The sequence below is a fragment of the Monopterus albus genome, unplaced genomic scaffold, assembly GCF_001952655.1.
Source record: "Monopterus albus unplaced genomic scaffold, M_albus_1.0 scaffold92.1, whole genome shotgun sequence".
Taxonomy (NCBI): domain Eukaryota; kingdom Metazoa; phylum Chordata; class Actinopteri; order Synbranchiformes; family Synbranchidae; genus Monopterus; species Monopterus albus.
The window spans coordinates 352286-367239 of record NW_018127972.1 but is presented as its reverse complement, the minus strand read 5'-3'; the positions used below and the strand labels follow the sequence as shown (position 1 = coordinate 367239).

The 14954-nt window shown below is 39.7% G+C and overlaps 1 protein-coding gene across 1 annotated transcript in view; it reads right to left on the bottom strand.

Moving 5' to 3' along the window:
- Positions 1–13469: 13469 nt before the first annotated feature.
- Positions 13470–14954, bottom strand: part of hoxb1a (homeobox B1a) — a 3778-nt gene continuing 2293 nt past the window's right edge. The window contains exon 3 of the mRNA XM_020608310.1: positions 13470–14247. Coding sequence (XP_020463966.1) covers positions 13892–14247 — 356 coding nt within the window. The 3' untranslated portion in view covers positions 13470–13891. The remainder of the gene's footprint in view (positions 14248–14954) is intronic.

Genomic DNA, 14954 nt, shown 5'->3' with positions numbered 1-14954 from the left:
CCTGAGTCCTGTCTGTGGATAGGTTTAGGCACCAAAAGCACTTTGGCCCCAATTTTGACAAGGACTGATAAATATTAAATCAAGTTACTCTGGATTTTGTTCTGTATAACAGAGCAACATTTTTAATTCTTTTTACTGTATATAGACATATTATATATCGGTAGCTTGGTTAACTTAGATAAACAATGAAGCCAGACTTTCTGACCGCAATGTGGTGATGATATATGAATAAAACTTTGGACATATTTATTTTCCTAAAGTTTTCCTGTTGACGCTAACCCAAAAACAACATTTGAAGATACCAAAAGGACACTCAGTAATGATATTGTGGGTCACTTCAGCTTTAAGATACTTAGTAAGTCGACACAATTGCATAAGCTACTACCACATACAGTTTGTTGGACCTATTCAAATTATTGTGCATGCTGTAGAAGATACAAGAACAGGACTTCTTGCAGTGCTTGAATGAAAAAGCTCATTTATATCCCTCACTGAAAACCTGCCTTGTTGTTGACCTTGTGATGTCATCAGATATCGCTACCAAACCCTGTGGTTGTCTGGCTGTGCATAGCAGTCGCCTATAGTGGTGGCATTGCTTAGCTTCACTGACTGGCTAATACATGAGGGCAGAGATCTCATGGAACAAGGACAGCCGTTGTTCCTGTGGTCAGTTCAGTTCAATTTATGTTATATCTGCCTCTCAGGGTGCTGATACGCGTTGGACCAGGGGCCCATGCTGAATTGACAACTATGACCCTTCTTGTTTCCCTGAACCGTAGTTTAAGGAACAGTGATGTAAACGTCACCCGTGTCAGTAATAACAGTGAGGTTAGGAGCAAACGAAGTGCAGAACTCAGTCACAGAGAGCCATAAAAGAAGGACAGGCTACTGCAAACCTGGCAATTAACCAATGGCCTTCAGCTACAGGGAGACAAATGGGAAATCATACAGTATATGTGGGGTTAAAGAGTCCAAGCTGCTAACTTTAAGGCTGTAGCTGATGGGACTAGAAGACAAAATGGGAAGATCTGTGGTGAGTCAGAAACTGGGGATGGAAGAACTATAAACTGGCAACCTTAAAAGTGACCCTGCAAGATTAAGGATACAGAAAAAGATGACAAAAGACTCCAGTCCAGTGTCACCTGGAGCAATAAAAGGGGAATAAAGAACTCAGAACCTGGCACCCCTGCAACTCACTGAACAACAATAATGTGGCTAACAGGTCTTAATATTGGCAGCGCTAGAGCCATTACAGAAGGATAAAGTCTTCTCACCTGGCAACCCCAAGTCTTCCAATGGTGCTTGTTTCCCCAGGCAGGTCTCAGAGGCGTTTGTGAGGTCTAACTGTTGCTGATCGATGGTCATTTTTGGTCATGACCTCATTGTCTGGCCTTCAGGAAACAGGCCAGACCAGAGATAAACAGGTCCTGGCACAGAACTCAACCACAATGAGCCAATCACAGACAGACAGCACTAAATACAGGGGCGCTCTACCTGTTTTCTACATGGACGTTGATCACTTTTTTTGAAAGTCTCAAGGCAATAATGTTACAACAACAAATCATCATTAACACTGTTAACACATCAGCCTTCCTTGAGATTTCCATTTGATTAATTTTTAATGAAGTTTTAATGTCTTTGTCTGGCTCTGGTGCTGTTTGTTTGTGGTGTAACAGCAAGGACCCACAATACTGTAGAATGTTCCCTTCCCATTGTAAACGTTCAACAGTCTGAGCCCAAGCTAGTAATAATAATAATGAAAGCTTCCAGCCAGCTTCCTTCTTTGCTCCTGGCGGACTGCAGCCATTAGGGGGCTTTGTCATGTGAATGTAAACATTAGTTCAGATTCATTTTCTGATGGAGGATGGTCTTCTTTAGGTAGATGGATACAAAGAAAAGCTAAGCACATCAAAATGTTGTACTTGTTCTAATATGAATAATAGAAGAGAAGACATTTTAAGGACAGCGTCTTACACTGCAGAAAGACTTGGGGGACAGAAATAACAATTACAGTTATGGAGTCCTGGACCTGGACAAGAAAGATGTACATGTGTGTTGTGCTCACTGAAAACAAAGCTGACTTGCCAATGGGATCGCTGGATAATAGGTGATTTTAGTATGAACTTAAAAACTATCACTATATTTTTATCATTAAATGACCTCTGTGAAAAACCTGTGCCAGGTGAGGACAGGGAGCAGATGGTCTTATATAATGCTTTACACTCAAAGTGCTTTCACACTATTTGGCCATTCACACACCTGAGTGATCACTGGGAGCAAAGTGTCTTGCTCAGGGACACTTCGACATGTGGACTGGACAAGCTGGGATCTGAACCGATAATGTTCTGGTTAGGTGAAAATCCATTCTCCATCCTGAGCCACAGCCACCCCCAATACCTAGATGTGGCTGAGTCCACTGTGGCACTTCACTGTGCTCTCCCAGTCACAGACTGGTTTACAGCCCACCCCATGATGATGCAACTTATTCTTATACCTTACTCTCCACTCCTCGGCCCTTAAGACATATTCTTCTCCTCATGGGGGAGGAACGTCTATGACCCCCAGTCACATGATCAGAAATTTCCCTTGGACACAGCAAGTGCTGGATGTCTGGACACACCTGCTGAAGACTGTCAAGAAGGATCAGGCTGCAAAAAGATTCTGTCCCAGGTGCAGTGCAGCAGAGGACATAAGGTGTGATGTGGACAGGAACCTGTGGCCAGACACACTGCAAGAGTTGACTAGCACTGTTTTATTTCTCTTTGTAGCTATATATACATATCTACAGTTGTTTGTCTTGACTGTTTCACCAAATGTTGAATTTTCTGGTTGACTAGGCTGCAAGCTGTGTTCTCTGTCATTTGGGTGTGTATGTGTATGGATGGCTTCCATGAAGAGTGTGGTTGTGTGTGTATGTGTGTGTGTGTGTGCATGTGTATGGTACTTACTCAGGTTCTTAGTCAACAGCAGAGTTTGACTTAGATAATTATTATTACCCAATTACTGATTGATTTCATGTCAGACATGTTTGTTCATTAAATAGTGCTTGAAGCATTGTCATTTTGTAGCGTTATGTGCTGTGCATATATGTGTACTTGTGTGTGTGTGTTGTCACTGTGTGATAGATGTGACCTTGCTTTTGCCCCAGTGTTGAGGATACCTGATGCACTTTAGCAGTTCCTGTTCCCCCCGTGTCTCTTTCAAACACACACAAACGCGATCATAAACAGGCATAAACACTGAAGGTGCTGAAAGGACATAGCACAATAGCTTGTTTATCCAAGGCTAACACAGCATGCAGACCTGTGTGTGTGTGTGTGAGTGTGTGTTGAGGACACAGGGTCATGGAGTACACAGCGTTTGCTAAGGCAAACAGTCATATCTGTTCAGGCCTGTCTATCATATAAGCACACACTCTCTCTCACACACACATACGCACAAAAGACAAAGTTTATACAGTGGAAAAGCAGTGTTAATGGTTTGGGATTGTACATTAAAAGATGTTTATATAAATTTTAGGAATGGACAAATGTGTATCAATCTTTATTTTTAAAAACTTTTTAAAAGTTCAGAAAACTTTCTTATAATATGCATCATGTTGACTGTGAGGTTGTTACCTGGGGAAATGCTATTAAATCTGTAAAATTTAACTAATATAAAACTGTCCATTTCTTCTTCTCTCCTGGCCTTTCTCAGGTCTGGATAGACAGGAATGTCTGGCCTGATAACCTCGGGCTCCTTCTTCTCCCTCTGACCTCTGCCCTCAACAGTGTGGCCTGCTGACAAAGACACTTTAGAAAAACAAAACAAAAAAAGAAATAAGTATTTGAGTTCTGCAGTTAGTGTGGGACCTTCTGTCCTTTTTTTTGTTTCCTTGTTAAAAAAAATGTGCATTACATCATCTGGTTCTATCATTTATGTTAATATAAAAAGATAGGAGCCTCCATTTGATGCAATATGTAATTTTACAGTTAAAATCAAATATTTTCAGAAGTAACATTTCAGAACCACTTTTGATATTTGAAGACAATCATTATAAAAGAAAACAGCTGATGCTCCACTTTGCTTTCTCAGTGGGTTTCAGGCCTGACGCGATGCTGACGGGGCTCTGCTGTACTTAGGAGCAAATGCATGCATTCGCTGTTAAGAGCTTAATGTCTGTTGTGATGAGGTGAAGGCTGATTACACACCATAAAGATATAACTGTTTAAACTCTGTCATATATGAAAAATATATAACAAAGTTGTGATTCCCCCAATGGAGATGTTTTATATTTGGTCTGAAAAGAAAATGTAATATAGTGTAAACAGTGTGCAACTTCTTTTCAAGCCATGATAACTTTATCAAGTTTTAGAATTATAAATGTGTGGATGCCAATCTGTCACTGTTTCTGTACATGTATAAGAACTACACAAAGGACGGTAATACAGAAAATGAAAACACATGAGACTACTATAGCTGTATTTCAAGATCGTTTACACTGATACGACCACAGTTATAAACAGCAAGTAAAAAAAAATTACGAACCTATACCTGTCTTCATCAGTGTACTGGTGGCAGCCCCATATGACAAGACCGTCAGCAGATATAACACATTGGTCAGTGACTACACAACAAGCAACAACAATTATTCTTTTCATTTTTCTAGTTTGTTTGTGTTAATTTAGTTTAAGCTTTTTATTTTGTCATTTAAAATGTGTCACTCATTTTACATCAGATGTCCTTCACAGAGACAGCTCTGTTTATGATATAGAAGCTTCACAACAGGCTTTTAAGATGGGTTTCAGGATGATCTTAGCCTTCAGATGGTTTCAGGAAACAAGGCCCAGGCTTGTGTTGTGCAGACCAGGAGGCCTGGGTCAGCGGGGTGTGGCAGATGCTCAGCAGGGCTGCGCATCTCCTCTGTGGGCAGAGCGGAGGAGGAGAAGAGCTGCTGAACTCTGGATGACCTCAGCAGACATGTGTATGGATGGCTTCCATGAAGAGTGTGGTTGTGTGTGTATGTGTGTGTGTGTGTGCATGTGTATGGTACTTACTCAGGTTCTTAGTCAACAGCAGAGTTTGACTTAGATAATTATTATTACCCAATTACTGATTGATTTCATGTCAGACATGTTTGTTCATTAAATAGTGCTTGAAGCATTGTCATTTTGTAGCGTTATGTGCTGTGCATATATGTGTACTTGTGTGTGTGTGTTGTCACTGTGTGATAGATGTGACCTTGCTTTTGCCCCAGTGTTGAGGATACCTGATGCACTTTAGCAGTTCCTGTTCCCCCCGTGTCTCTTTCAAACACACACAAACGCGATCATAAACAGGCATAAACACTGAAGGTGCTGAAAGGACATAGCACAATAGCTTGTTTATCCAAGGCTAACACAGCATGCAGACCTGTGTGTGTGTGTGTGAGTGTGTGTTGAGGACACAGGGTCATGGAGTACACAGCGTTTGCTAAGGCAAACAGTCATATCTGTTCAGGCCTGTCTATCATATAAGCACACACTCTCTCACACACACACATACACACAAAAGACAAAGTTTATACAGTGGAAAAGCAGTGTTAATGGTTTGGGATTGTACATTAAAAGATGTTTATATAAATTTTAGGAATGGACAAATGTGTATCAATCTTTATTTTTAAAAACTTTTTAAAAGTTCAGAAAACTTTCTTATAATATGCATCATGTTGACTGTGAGGTTGTTACCTGGGGAAATGCTATTAAATCTGTAAAATTTAACTAATATAAAACTGTCCATTTCTTCTTCTCTCCTGGCCTTTCTCAGGTCTGGATAGACAGGAATGTCTGGCCTGATAACCTCGGGCTCCTTCTTCTCCCTCTGACCTCTGCCCTCAACAGTGTGGCCTGCTGACAAAGACACTTTAGAAAAACAAAACAAAAAAAGAAACAAGTATTTGAGTTCTGCAGTTAGTGTGGGACCTTCTGTCGCTCAGCAGGGCTGCGCATCTCCTCTGTGGGCAGAGCGGAGGAGGAGAAGAGCTGCTGAACTCTGGATGACCTCAGCAGACAAAAGCCAGCACACACACACACACACACACTGAAGTGAGCTGAACAGATCAAAGAAATGCACCAACATATTTGCCTTTTAATGCTCAGCTTGTCTTTATTTTTGTAATATTTTGTATTTCCAGTAATGTATTTTAATGTCTACTTTTAGATTGCACTTAGTACTAATACTGAAACTGTGTGTCTGTGTTTCATTTTTATGACATTTGATAAATATATTCTAATTAAAGTCAACCAACATCAACAGATATCACACTATGTTCTTGCTAATTAGTAAATGTTTTAAAATTAAAGCACATGGACTTTTCATACAGCTGACTAACTGTGAACAAATTAAATTACTAGAACTGATATAATAGGTTTGATGCTATAACAGAAGTTTAAATGTCTTAAATAACTGACAGTAAAGGGAAATGGCTGGATGTAAATCAATAAAAGTGGAATAGCACACATTAAATATATTCACTAAATAGTAAAACTATTACACAGATTTGATGAACCTCATTGTTAAAATGTAAAACTATTAACACTAAAAAATGATGTAATTACATTATGAAAATACTTTGATAAATGCTGAAAAAGAGAATCATTTTTTTTCTTTATAGCACTTTTTATTAAAACATGCAGCACATAAATATTTTTTACATCATGTTGCGTATTGGCCCATTTTAATTACGTTTCTGAACGTTACACTTCTGAATGCTCTATAATAGCAAACTTGGAAATATAAAAAAAACTTCTTGACTGAGCGCAGGAAAAAAAGAATCAGCTTAAGATTTAAACAACTTGTACAGTAAGAGCACCTCATGTTGAATCAGATACTCACATGTAGAGCTACCAGACAAGGATTAAACTTTCAACTGTCATATTGAAACTATTTCAATAGTCTATTCATAAAAAAAGCAAAAAAAAAAAAAAACATTAAACTAAGTGTGGTATATACTGCATGTGTTTTAAATTATAAACATTCACTTTATTTGTATCAAAAGAGTTAAAATGTGAAATTAATAAATAGCTTATTGTCCACAATGCAGTAATTTATGTATATATATATGTAGTTTGGATGTTTTATGACTATAGTCAATAACAACGATCTAATATTTTCACTAAATTTACATGGATGAACTAACACAAAGCGGTTTGAATGTAAGAGCAACAACGAAGTGGGAAGGGAGTTCTGCTGAAACAGGAAGAACATCAGATAATAAGCAGAATTCGCTGCCACATTCACCTCTCCATTCACAGAGGGCAAACACATTTTTTACTTTAAGCGTCATTATCAAATGAACAGCAAAAACAGTCAACATGATACCATCCTTACCAAAATACAGGGCTAAGACGAAAACTCTAAAATAAGCACCAAAAAGGCCTGTTGTTACCTTCACATGGTCGAGAGAGTTTAGTGAACATTGGCTTCAAGCAGGTAAAGCAAAGAACAGCCTTGAACCAAACTTCATGAGATGCAACACACAATGGCTTTAAACTGAGCCTGCAAAATAAAAATGACTATCTGCAAATATAGTGTTAATACTCAAAGTATTTTTTCCCTTAACAAAGTGCAAAAAAAGCAGAGCTTCAAACAAATCAAACAGATTTCACATTCCAGAGTTACTTTATCTTCTCTAAGTAATAATATACGGCAAATAATAAGCCAATAAATGGAAATTTGCTCAGGTGAAATTACTGTATGAACTTTCATGATAATCTTAGACATAATATATTTAAAACATTAATTGAAACAACATAATAAAACCAAGGTAAAAAAAATAAAATCAAAACTATCTAATTTAACACAAAAGGTTCAGAAAATATGATGCGTGGTCACTTTCAGAGCTTCATGAAACACTCTGATTCATAACTTCAATTTGGCATTTGAAAAATCTTTACATTTGCAACTAAAGTACTATGTTTATCAATCTAAAAACCAGAAACATGATGACATTTTTATCTGATAAAAATACACACATGACCATCTGGTTTTAATCAGTCATCCACACGTGAACACACACACACACACACACACACACACACAGGCAAACAGCTTTGTGTTGAACTTGAAATGAGTTATGGAAAAGAAAACATGAGTCGGGGGTCAGTCTATATGAGGTCACTCTCAAAGAATCTCCACTTTTTCTCAAGGTCTCTCCCTCTGCTGTGTAGCTGATAAATGTAGTGTCTGAGCATATGGAAGTTTTATGACAAGTGGGACACTGGGTACAAAAATACAAAATCTGAAGAATGTCCTGTTTGGATGTTTTTGCAAAACACTGGCCTACACTCAATGACAACAAGTCTTCACATTAAATAGTAAAGCTTCTGAAACCCCTTTCTGCTTTATCTGTGCACGGCCATGCTGCTATAAAGGTCATGGTTACAATCAACCCTTGATACCCTATTGGCTCAATTTGCATGAAAAGTTACTTTGACTGGGTGAGTTAAATCTGACCATGAAGTCATGATGCATAGATTTTTAGTTTAAGGGTAAATTACATTTTGCAGACATATCAGCATCTTGGACATCTCCACTGTTTATCGCAGATGAAGATCACAACAATCTGCTTAGAACTCAGCGAAAACCTCAGTTGTAACCACAGAGCTTGCCTTCCAGACACCATGGTTAGAAATGTGGATGGTATGTAGTAATACCAGTGATCATAATCAGTATACACATGGGTTCACTGCAAACAGGAGCTGTGCCTCCAATTTGAAAGTCTGATGATCTGCGCAGCCATCCATCGATCCAAACTCCGCAGCCCTCCACCTTACTAAGAACACTGCTTCCTGCACTGGCGCTGAACATTTATTGTGAGGTGTGAACCTGTCTAATATTCTGAGCTGGCTAACACACTTGTTAGTCTCTTGAGTTATAACTCCAGCCTCCTGCCCCCTTACATCTTGCCCCATTTAAAAAGTAATGGAAATGTGTGTCAAACTACAAGTGGAGAGGGATTCAGGCATTAAACTTTCAACCAGCTAGGAAATCTACAAGAGACAAATTTTAAAAAACACAGTAGTCTAAAGTGAGGCCAAGAGATAGAAATGCTCTGACTTCCCATAATGCAATGCATTGAATAGCAGCTTTCAATGGACCCTCCCTGACTAGTAAATGCTCATGTCTTTGTGACCATGGAAGGAGATCCGAGGGAGGCTTGTGTCCAGTGTGTGTGTGTGAGTGTGAGTGTGATGAGGTGATGACTGAGCTTGCCACCCAGGCTCCAGGATGGGCACCTTCAGAGCAGCAGAGAGGAGCAGTAGATGACAATGAGGAGGAGGAGTGTGTTTACATGTTTAGATATCCCAGAGGCTCTCTAAAGGTCAACGGGTCGGCAAAGCCACCTGGAAAGCCCCACTACATTCCTCACTGTAGCCCTGCGGGTGTGTGTGTGTGTGCGTGTGGGTCATCCAGAGGCCACGCAGCTATGTGAATGTGAGAGACCTCACTGCTATTGAAATGCATGAAGCTCTCTGTATGTTGTGTTATGTCAAACGCTGTGTGTCTTTAATCCACGAGGAGGAAGACAACCAGCTCCTTTTCCTACTTAATCATTTCCTTTTTCTCAGCATCACTTTTTCTCTCTGACTTCAGTCTCTTCAAGGGGTGTAGGGCATGTTTCTGGGTTGTCAGACTTTTCATTTACTTGATGTTTACCACTCCTCTTCTGTCTGCTGCGATGTGTTTCAAATTTTTCATCATTTTTGGAACATGGAACATGTTTCGGGAGGAAGGAACGTGTAGAATTTATAGCAGCCTCCCAGTACATTTGGACAGCTGTGGATTAATCAGGCTTGGGCATTTTCCTGGAATTTGTTAACAAAACAAAGCTACTGATGTTGCTCCTTCAACAAAGTGCTACTGCAAATTCAGCCAATCAGTTCTCCATCACGTCTTCTGCTCTGCTCTCACAGCCATGACCAGATTAACCTCCTAGTGGTCCCAGGGTAAAACTTATCCTGACTGAGTATTTCAGCAATAGGGCCCAGGTTTGCTGTATGGTAAATTACATACAAATTCATTTAGGAATATGACACATGTAAGCACAACTACAGTACTGTGCAAAAGTCTTAGGCCACCATTAGTTTTGCAGTTTTATCAAGGTTGTAATGATAATTTATTTTTATTTTTCAGTCTATTTATTAAGATATAACCAGAAAATACAGGAAATACATACACAATATTACAAAACACAAAATGCTGAGAACAAACTGCCTTCCACAGTCTAAAGTCAGTATTTAGTGTAACCTCCCTTTGCACTTAGCACAGCTTGAATTCTTTGGGGGAGACTGTCCTGAAGTCTTGAATCCATGACAGACCATCACGTCCCCTCCAACACGTTTCACGTAAGGCTGCGATCACACGTCCTGCAACCTCTCTCCAACTCTTCTTCTCACATACTGTCCATAGTTAGACCCAATCATTTCAAACTTTGATTCATCACTCCATAATCCTCTTTTCCACGGATCTTCACTGGAATCTTTGGGACCTTTTGCATAGCTCAGCCTTTTCTCCCCGTCCCCCTTCTGAAACAGTGGTTTCTTGGCTGCTGTCCTTCCACTGAGGCCGTTCCTGATCAGGCTTCTTCAAACTGTGGAAGAACCAACCTGGCATCCAGACGAAGCTGCCAGATGCTGAGCCGGGTCACTGCTGGATTTCCTCCGGTGTCAGAGAAGAAACTGTAGAAACGTCTCATCACATTTTAACAGTTTTCCTGGTCTTCCACTCCTGTTTTTGTCCTCGACCTCTCTGGATTCTTCAGATGTCTTTAGAAAAGCCTGACTACCACATCCTGAGTATCCAGTATATGTACTGATTGTTTGTGTTTTTAATACTCTGTACATATTTTCTGTTTTTTCTAGTTGTATTCTGATAAATAAGTATATATAATCATCATAACATTGTTAAAACAACTAATCTAATGGCGGCCTAAGACGTTTGCTCACTACTGTATGAACTAATGAGGGTCTTATAACTAGGGTTGTCATGTCAGGTCATAAAGGCCCTGAACATGTTGATCTTATGCTTTAGGCTGCATTTCATTTGAAGTTGGAATTCAGAATTTCCAAGTTCCCTGTTGAAAATTTTAACTGGAACACTCACTGAAGTCAGAGATCTTACTCAGAACGTCAGAGGAAAAACACCAACCTCTACTTTAAAATCAAAGATGGTTGCATGGCGCATCAACAGTCTTGAAAGCCATAGTAATATATTGCTTATTAGCACTTCTGTCAAGTTTGTGTCTTACTATAACAGTCAGACGAACAGTACCATCTAACCTTTGTCTGTTGGCTTGTTGCTATGATGTTTGTATGTGCTGACACACCATAATGCATTGCTATAAAGTAGCATTAATAAAAGTGGCTAACAGTGGCTAACAACAGCAAACACCATCCACGTTGGCTTTCCGACTTGACGTACTGGAATGCGGTCAACTCAGGTGTGATGTCATTCCCAGCTCTGACTTATGACCTCTGAGGTAAATGGAATGGAGCATATATCATGCAGACTCACAGATGTTTTATATGAGCTGATGTTGGGGCACGCTGGATGTTTCAGAAGCATGTAACTCAGAAATGTAATAATTTCTATCATATACTAAACAGTTTATGGCCAGTTAGAAGAGTATAAAAAAAAAGTCTCAAGGTGATTGGACAGAAGACACTTTAATTGAGGTAGCTTGAAGTAGAAAAACACAGACAGGAACATGATTGGTTGTGTTTCTAAGGCAGCAAAACTAATAAATGTCATTCAGTCGGCTCTCATTTCAAAACAGACATTCTACAAAATACCAGTCACAACAGTTCACATTAGAGGCCAACTTTAAACCTGACAAAATCGCACATATGATTTACTCCTGAATGACAATGACAGCATCTTTTAAGGAAGGGAAGCAGTTAACTCATATGATCTGGACCACTATTTAGATTCCAGTAATACAGTATACTTCAGTTAACTTGTTTCTTTTTTCAATTTGCAGAAATCAAATTCAGTCTTATTTAGCAATAACGTTGTCCACATTTTGTAATATTTCACTATTGTGACCTTCATCAGAAACAAGAAAAGCTGTCCCCAGGGAAAACACCCTATTCACATACACAGTGTTTCTCATAATCTACAGTCACTAACATAAAATCCATCCAATAATTTATTCTCATGGGGGACAGGCAGCAAAATATACAGTAAATTGCTTTTTGTTTTCTCCAGCAAGAAGCATGTGTGTCTGACTGGCTTCAGCAGTTTCTCAGTAGTTTTCATGACCCTGCTCCACACACTCACACACAAACATGCACACACATCCCCAAATTAACCCCTGAGCCTAGCTAAGACCTAGCCATGTAAATCATCAGAGCCTTGTGTCTTCATTCACAAAATCCCAAAGGAAATAGTACATGTGGCTTGATGCTTTTGAGCTTGGACATCAACGTTACATAAAATCTGGAAGTCTTATTGAACACCATCTGAAATGTTACCCTGTAGTCACATAGTGCAAAGGCCTGAGCTGCGTGGGATGAAACATACACACAGATCAACAATTCATACATTCAGAAATAACACAATACAGCTACAGTACAAACAAATGAAAGAAAAATGTATTTTAGCCATCAGAGGCTCCCTGCATTCTTCATAATAAGGCTCATGTAGTTAGGCTGGCTGGGCTCAGACCGGTGTAGCTTAAGGATAGGCCACACTTTTGTCAAAATCTTTTACACATCTTTTCATTCCTTATGTCAAAAAGAGGATGTAGCCCAGTGTTCAGCTATGAAGGCTTTCATTGGAGACTTTCAGTGTCCTGTGATGCCACAGGCTGATTTGCATTACACTGAATGGCACAATGGGAAAAACTGAAACCACTGACAAAGTATCAGGAAGGAAATGTGATTTCCACCTCAAAAACCCAATACCAGTTAAAGCCTGTAATTCAGACATGACTTAAAGATGACAAAGCGCATCCACCATCATCATCATCATCACCCAGTACACTAAAATGCTATGTAAATCATTTTACATTTCAAATAAGCTCTCGACTTCCCACTTCAGGTAAGAATCCAGAAAACAAGAGATGTGCCAGTCCTAAACTTCAGAAGGTTTTTGTCCACGATTGAGCAGTTCAGTGGTTAGAACCATTTTGGCTTCTGACCCCTTAAAACTGAGCAAAGGCTTCGTGTTACCTAACAGTAAAGGTCATGACCTTAGTGTAAATAACAGCTGTAATCATTGTAAATTTTCCTTCTCAGACAGTTTTGTGTAAAAAAAAAGACCAGAGGATGTAAAAGCTTGCATTTCTTTCACCTAAAAAAAAAATCAAAATCATTACCATAATATTGTGTAATAGAAATATTTTCCTTTGAAAACAGATTTTCTTTCTGTGACCCTTCAAACTTATCAAGATGTCCACTTGGAGCATGTTACATCACCAACCACATAATCTATTGTTGCTCTTATTATTGGTTGGCCTACCTTAGGTCCTGTATATTTATGACACATTAGCAGTTCCTGCTGTCAAAAACATCAGCTGTGGTGGTCTAACTGTCTAAATCCAGCTGTAGTGCTTCTTTGTAATAATTTTGACAACCACAAAAGCAGAAGATAGTCCAGAACAAGTGGCTTTTATTAAGGTAGCAGGGTGCAACAGTTTTTTTTTTCTGTTTCGATGGAAATCTAGGAAATAAAAAAGTCCAAATGAAGGGTTGTCAGAATGAATTCTGGGACATGTAGGAGATCAGTAGCCTAACGCTGAAGTAGATGAGGCAGGCTGGTTATTGGAGGAATATAATTCATTTATGGTTTAGTACATTCGGTAAATTGCATTAAATAGTGGGTCACTCAGTAGTAGAAGACTGTAGGTCACTAATCAAATCCCTGCCTCTCACTACGTTTCCGAGCTGGGGGACGCGCCTGGAGATGTGGACGCGGAGGAGTGGTCGGTGTCCTCCAGGTCCTTGTTAAATCCACCGCCGGTACCGGAGGAGGAGGAGGAAGAGGAGCGCGCCGTGGCGGATGCGCCCTCCCGCTCGCGCTTCTTCTGCTTCATACGCCTGTTCTGGAACCAGATCTTCACCTGTGTCTCATTGAGCTCGAGCGTGGCAGCGATCTCCACGCGCCGCGCCCGCGTCAGGTACTTGCTAAAGTGGAACTCCTTTTCCAACTCCGTCAGCTGCCGCGTGCTGAAGTTCGTGCGTATGGCGTTGTTGTGGGCACCCACAAGGCCGAAGTCCGACACTTTGACTGGATGGATGGAAGGAAGGACAGAGAGACATGGATTTATAAAGTCTGTTTACTAACTGGCAAATTAAAAGAGATGGATTTATATATCCTATATAAAAAATGGCAATACAAAGAAGAACACAGAGTGTGCAGCCTGTGTATACTAAATATGTTCTTGTTTCATTATACCAACATGTCTTTAACATTTATTTTAAATCTGAAAGTAGATTATTGCTTTTGACTGAAGATCCCTTTTTCTTATTCCGTGTTTGTTGTCTATTCATGTGATTGTTAATAATTTCTATAAGTTTGAGTAGGCTTCTTTATACACCGGCTATTCAGACCCACGGGTGTTCTGTGTTAAATCAGCGCAACCGGGCTGGAACACCACGTCTGCACTGAAGTTATCTCCAGACTAACACCTCACACCTAACAATGGGAACCGTAGACCAAAAAAAAGGGGGAGGGTGCCTTAAAAGATAACAGAACTGGACAGACTTCCCAGGGTGAAACAACCCGTCTGCTACATCCATTAAAAGGGACAAGGCAGGGAGAGGGAGAAAGAGAGAGGGGGTTCCATATCAGACGACGCCATGTATGACTGCATACTGGCTCCTGGAAGCACACGCCTTTATTTTATCTTACTTTAAAAACAATGAGGGTACGTCCTAACGAAAAAAATAATAATAAAACAAACGTTTTATGCACTGTTCCAACAGCAAAAAAGC